General features: G+C 36.0%; 1 protein-coding gene across 1 annotated transcript; it reads right to left on the reverse strand.

The window, feature by feature from the left end:
• Nucleotides 1–123: 123 nt before the first annotated feature.
• Nucleotides 124–6,347, reverse strand: dlx4b (distal-less homeobox 4b). The gene is made up of 3 exons (XM_065242847.1): nucleotides 5,755–6,347; nucleotides 4,402–4,595; nucleotides 124–980 (listed from the first exon to the last, which is right to left on the reverse strand). Exons 1-3 carry the CDS (start codon nucleotides 6,071–6,073, stop codon nucleotides 741–743), a joined length of 753 nt encoding a protein of 250 aa, XP_065098919.1. The 5' UTR covers nucleotides 6,074–6,347; the 3' UTR covers nucleotides 124–740.
• Nucleotides 6,348–6,755: the final 408 nt, after the last annotated feature.

Raw genomic sequence — 6,755 nt, forward strand, 5'->3', positions numbered from 1 at the left:
ATATTGTCATCTGCTTTTTTAACATTCTAAATTACTTACTGATATGTAGGCTATTTCTCAAAAAAAAAAAAAAAAATTAAAACATAAATATATTTTTTAATAAAGTTATAAGGTTTATTAATACATTTTTAACTATAACTCTTATTTAAAACTATATTTTCTAATTCTTTCTTTGCTTCAATATCAGACCTAAATTCAATCAAAGTTCATTTAAAGAAAACAGCCGGTAGTTGTCACAACTAAATAAATTCATTTAAAAATCAATGAAGTTTATATTTTTCTTGGGCAATAGCAATAGAAATATTCAAGTTTATTTTTACCGATTTACTGTAAAAGTGTGACAACAAGCTCGGGTACAGTTTCAACATTCGCCATCCGTTTTGGTGTAAGTAGGCCTACAAAACATAATAACAAGTGTTTAAATTAAAATGATAATTCATTCATTTTGTTATGTGACATGTTATTTTAAATAACGCCAAAACATTGGAAGATTTTTATCGTTATCCTTTATTTAAAGCAAATATTAAGATCTTTGGAAACTTTGAAAAACTACTGCAGTAACGAAGTCATGGGCACCTGATTGCATAGAGCGTAAACACAATCCTTTCAGACACACAAAGCAATACAACACAACACAACACAACACTGTAAGACAAACACCTTCCATGTAAGTGTATAATATACACTTTAACACGTGTCAAAACCGAATGGAGTCTCTGCCTCTCTTTCTCCGATTTTGATCACATCATCTGAGATCTGGGCACATGGTCCTGGTGGTACCAGTGTCCAGTGTTCATATAACTGCTGGGATGTACAGGTGGGACCCTGTTGACCATGGAGATCTCCCAGAGCTGCGACAGACCCGGAGAACAAGGAGAGGCGGAGGAAGAAGTCTGAAGCAGTTCCCCTTCAGGTCCGCTTGACCCATGCTTCATTATCTTCTTATATTTCGAGCGCTTGTTTTGAAACCATATTTTAACCTTTAATGAAAAGAGCAGAAACATGCGCATTAAAATGAAGCCTTAACGGGTACAATAAAAACAAAATCTGGATGCAAGATTCGTTAGTTATGAAAGTTGTCAATTATTATGTGCTTTGATTTCCTTATTCGTTATAAAGTTATCAACCAGACAGTTTGGGGAATTTTCTAATGTGACATGCACAGGCGCACGTCGTTTTAATAAAAAACGTCGCGTCTCAGACTGCAAGAATTAAACCATAAAATAATTCAGCTGACATGACTGAATGTCAGCGAGCTCGTTTGCATGAAATATTGCAAAAATAACTTTAATAAGAAAACGATGTCGTTAATCAACAGTAGTGACATTAATAATATAGTCACTCACTTGTGTAGATCATGTTATTTTAATGCAAGTACATCTGCTTAAGAATACATGAGTGGTTTGCCCACAGAATGTACACAACATGTGCACTTGATTTGGAATCAACATCTTTGAGAACGCAATGTAAAATTACTCGTTCAGAAGAATTCGGATGACGAAACAAAACTTAAACAAAAGCAGTCACCAATTCCCTTCTTAACCTCACACAGTTTCCATAACCTCACACTATCAAAATCTATGCTATACCTTTTATTTATTGTAATTAGTTTGGCATATTAACAGATCACATAACAATTTTCAATTTTATTTCCAAAGCTTGCGTTGCCAAACAGCTTTTATGGTTCCAGGGCAATGATTTGGAATTGAGTTGGTTGTGTGTATGTGTGTGTTTATGAATGATATGATCTGAACTGGATGCTATCCTCTGAATGTCACCAATTCAGTATCAATTACATTTAATTCAGAAATAACAGCTTTAAGTGTAGGTAATGGGTGTGAGCACTGTCTCAATGAGGTACAGTATGTGTGAGGCGTGGCATTCCTTAGCAGATTATTTGAACACTTTGATGAAGCCGAAGTGTAATCAGACTGGAAAACCAGACTAAACTCAAACTGAAAAGCAACCTGTCACAAGCCGGGTGGCAAGTGTGTAAGAGAAAGAGGGCATTAAACGAGATGGAATTATGTTCTTGTAAGTGTGTGTGTGTGTACCTGGTAATTATCACGTTGTGGGGACCAATTGTCCATACAAAGATAGGAATACCAGTATTTTTGTGACCTTGTGGGGACATTTTGAGGTCCCCATGAGGAAACAAGCTTATAAATCAAACAAAATTATGTTTCTTGAAAATGTGAAGTAGGAGGAGGGTTTCTGTGATGGTTGGGGTTAGGGAATGGGGTAGGTAAGTGGAATAGAATATACAGTTTGTACAGTATAAAATGCTTTACGTCTATGGAATGTCCCCACAACACATGGAAACCACAGTGTGTGTGTGTGTGTGTGTGTGTGTGTGTGTGTGTGTGTGTGTGTGTGTGTGTGTTTGAGTGAGTTTATAAAAAGAAATAGATTTCAATAACATTACTTCAAAATATTAATAAATTAGTCTTGCCAAAAAAATGGATTTAATGAAAAAAAAATATTATAATAAAGGATTAAAAATATCAAAAATAATAAGAAAGAAATAATTGGACAGCATATGTGGGAGGCAAGAAATTATGCACTTTAACATATTTTCCCTGGCCCAGAACAACCCAGTTCTATTAGTATTAATATGTCATAATAAACATGCAGCTAAATGAATGAAGACATTTGAAATCATCATTTAATCACTGGGGAAAAATTGGGGAAAAAATTGACACTAAAGACAGTAAACACAAAAACTGTAGTGAGCTAACTGAGAAAGAAAGAAATGGATCAAGCTGAATCCTCACTTTGACAATAGAGAACATAAGCTTACATGTGTTTACATGTGGTTACATAAATGAAGTACATACATGCTGATGCATTATAGTCTGCCCTGAATGTTTTACATGTTTATCTACATATTAAGGTACCATGTAGATAAACTCAGCATATGACTTTAGATGTGTGGCTCCAAAACATATTTGACCTAAAAATACCTTCATGTCAATGAATTAGAAAATGCAAAATCTGAGACTGACTTTACTGTTTTACTTCACTTTTACTTTAACCAATTAAACCTAATGTCTTTATAGTGAATGTGAGATGCAGCTGTCAGTGTGTTCTAGTAGAATAACCAATGATGAACTACACCACACAAACATTTTACACTATCATTTGACAATCATTAAGTGTTTTAAAAATTCGAAAGAATTGTGTTTTTTTATTCTTTAGACACTTGTTTGGATATTCTGTTATAGAATGATATTTTTACATAATTATTTTGTTATATAATGATATTCATGATTTATAAATACGTCTTAATAACGTTTGAAGTCGCTATATGCAACAGAACGACTTTTTAATAACTTTATATACAGTTTTTTCTCCATGAGGTCATTGACGATATAGCCCCATTGATAGTTTTCAGTCACGTGACCCATCAGTGGTGTTGAAGGGCAATAAAGGTCAATTTCCGATCAATTTTCCGTCTGTTTCAAGTCACGAATATTACCTCTCAATTATAAGAAAAATTAAGAAAACAAACTACACTACACGTTTTGGGCACTTGCGTTAGCTACACAGCACTCGATTTCGTATTTTATTGTCACTAAAACCGCCAGATCCCTGCCAGACATCATATCATATTGTATTGTATTAAAATGCATATTAATGAAAATAATAATAATAATAATAATAATAATAAAGTTCACAACAAATGATCAAATAAATGTGCAAAAGGATTTGTAAACATCTCTTTTGCATTTTCACATTACAACTATTTAGCTAACATTAGCAGTTATTGCAACTAATCCCTGTATTGGTTACTTTTGTACGCGACAACAATTTGGGTAAGAAAATTACGCAATTATATGATTTATGGCTGAACGTTTTTACGTGTGGTTACCTTTGATGAAGGGAGCTGTAAATGTGTATATTGTGTATATGGTTTCCATTGTTTTCCCTTAACTGGGAACTGATGAACATACATTTATGGCTCACTTCACAAATTTCTCCTTTATGGATTTTCGTCTCTGACTGCATTCTATAGAAGCATAGCCCAGGCTTGTCTCCTCGTCGGTTAAGTGCATTTTATTGCACAACATATAGCCTATTCAGTATTAAGTCCAAACTAAATAAAACACTCTTTTCAACCCGCGGTCAGATAACGCTTTCTTGCCCACCAGAGTTCCCTAAGTGCGTGACGTCACGTACAACTATCACTAGACAAATGTTATAAAGATGACGTCATGTTACGTTGCAAAAAGCTCAGCAGGCTCACCAGTAATTCACATCTCATCATGTTACAGGCAGGCCTTCCGTATCATTTATTGGCTCATGTCATCCTAACGACAAGACCAAATAGGCCAGGCCTACTGATAATTCAGAATTGTTTTTATATGATTAATAATGGTAAAAGAAAGTATAAACATGTACCTGCGTCTGCGTCAGTCCCAGTTTGGCCGCTAGATCTGCGCGCTCGGGCAGCGCGAGGTACTGGGTCTGTTGGAAACGCTGGTGCAGCGCCTGCAGCTGTAGACTGGAGTAAATGGTTCGCGGTTTGCGGATCTTCTTCCCTTTGCCATTAAGTCGAATTTCACCGTTCTCAATGACCGTTGCCTTTTCGTGGTCTTCACACATGCAGACGATAATACAACGACATTGTTATGACATAGTAAATGCTAAATGTGCATTTAACACGTTTGTAAATGATGACGCACTATAACTGTCTGTCTGCTGGATTGATAGCAGCACTACGGGAACTCATTTTAAAGATCTGAAATATAGGCCTAATTGCAAGCATTAACTTAAAAATAATCAGATTTTTAGGCCTAGACTCAGCCTAAAACTTGCACATAGGCAAAAACAATTTAGCATAAAACATTAGGAAATGCAGGGTTGTTATTACATGTCATTTAGTCGGATTGTAATACATTGGAAAAGGGCTCTTGACACATTTTCTGCAAAATACAATTTATATATAATTTATGCATATAAGCAATATAACCTGACTGAAATATTTTACTGTGGTTTACTCTTTTAGTAAATACAGTAGGCCCGTAGGTTGTTATTTTCTCTACTGTAACTAATTGACTAACAATTTGTAGCATATATAAGCATTTTATGGTCGGTATTAATGACAATTGAGTGTCTCGTGATACGAAATTAAATGAAGTTCTTAAAAGTAGGCTACCTTTAATCAACCACCATTTAATATTTAACGGTAGGTTTAATACATTTTACCTTAGCTAAACTAGGCCTACATGTTTGACGCGTTTTACATTTTGCCTTTACAACAAAAGTTTAAAATTTTGAACTTTAAATTAAAAATTATGATCTTTCATTATATTCAGCGAAGACTGAAATGCACGAATTGGCATAAAGATAAAAACACATTTGGAATAAATAATTTTATAATTTGCGATTCATTTACCCTGAGTGCTGACCCAAAAATCCCAAGGACTTTAACATTATTTGGCTATATGTTCCCTTTATAACAAAATGCGGAATTTATTTAAAAAAAAAACACTGTTCATTAAATAAGCTACGAACACACATTCGATAAAAGACCTTTTAGGTATACGTCAGAAATTAATCAAGCATTTCATTATTTAAAAAAAAATGCATGGTCTTAATTTTTATTAAAATATTGCAAGCGCAGCCGAAGATCCTTATAATCCCCGTCCTAATAAACGTGTCAAAACTGCCGCATGTAAACCACCAACCACAGTATAAAAAAACTCAAGGTGTAAAAAAACATTTGGACGTTTCTTTATTTAGGATACTTACTCGTCTCTTCAGCCCTTGTGTTGTGACCCAAAGTACCGGTGATGTTGCTGTTCTGTGGGTACGGCATGTAGGGACTCGGCGCGGGAGCGTTCACCGGCGCCGGGTAGGCGTATCCCAGCGGCCGGCTGTAATGAGACGCGGCCGGAGGGTAGGGACCATCGTGCCCGCTGGAGTGCAGTCCATGTACTGAGTAAATATTGTGCGGGAATCCGGCTAAATGCTGCTGGTTGGTTGGAAGTCCGTGGCCAAACTCTAAAAACGCTGATTTTGAAGGATCTGAACTGTTCAGAGTGTCAGACATGAAACTCATAGACATCATTAACAGTCAAGTCCATAAAGCCCGATGAGGGTCCGAGTACAGCATTGAACGTTCACTGTGCACGAGAGACACCTTGAATAGGATCCATCCCAGGAAAAACAACCACGAATTCCAACACTCGCGTGTATTTCCAAATATTACCCAAAAGATTCTTATTAGTAAATAAGAGCGTATCTTTGATAAATCATGAGTGAAGCGCGTCTCGCGGTACCGCGCGCTTCTCACACTGAGCCACGCTCAACGTGCGCGCGAGCTGATTGGTGTGTCACGCGACACCAGGGAGAGTTAAATTAAGTTTGAGCATTTGTGATCAAGTGGTGCTGAGGTCCCATCATAAACAAATCAACTCACTGGCACGAGCTGGACTGAAATAATGTGCGTAAAGGCAAGGAGAGCTGCAAAAAATATATGCGAAATAAACATGAAACAAGTTTTACTTTAATATCAACTACAGTCTTTGATGCAATGCAGGTTTGCAGAATGATGTAATGTTAAGGAGAGCGGGGCGCTTGTTGTCTCAGAGTGCTTCTTTCATACATTGAAGGTATTCGACATCCCACATTGGCATTTGAATCAAAGTGAGCCCCACACTTGGCTTAATATAATTAATTTAAGCATGAATTGATGCGTTAAATATAACCTACATAAAAATGCAGAAAGGGCAAAATTCAAAAATATAACG

The sequence above is a fragment of the Paramisgurnus dabryanus genome, chromosome 1 (assembly GCF_030506205.2).
Source record: "Paramisgurnus dabryanus chromosome 1, PD_genome_1.1, whole genome shotgun sequence".
NCBI classification, from domain to species: domain Eukaryota; kingdom Metazoa; phylum Chordata; class Actinopteri; order Cypriniformes; family Cobitidae; genus Paramisgurnus; species Paramisgurnus dabryanus.

Coding starts and splice junctions, on each gene's coding strand:
- dlx4b (XM_065242847.1), bottom strand. CDS start 6,073: ATGATGTCTATGAGTTTCATGTCTGACACTCTGAACAGTTCAGATCCT. Junction 4,596..5,754: donor CACAAGGGCTGAAGAGACGA/GTAAGTATCCTA, acceptor GCATGTGTGAAG/ACCACGAAAAGGCAACGGTC. Junction 981..4,401: donor TGGGACTGACGCAGACGCAG/GTACATGTTTAT, acceptor TTTTCATTAAAG/GTTAAAATATGGTTTCAAAA.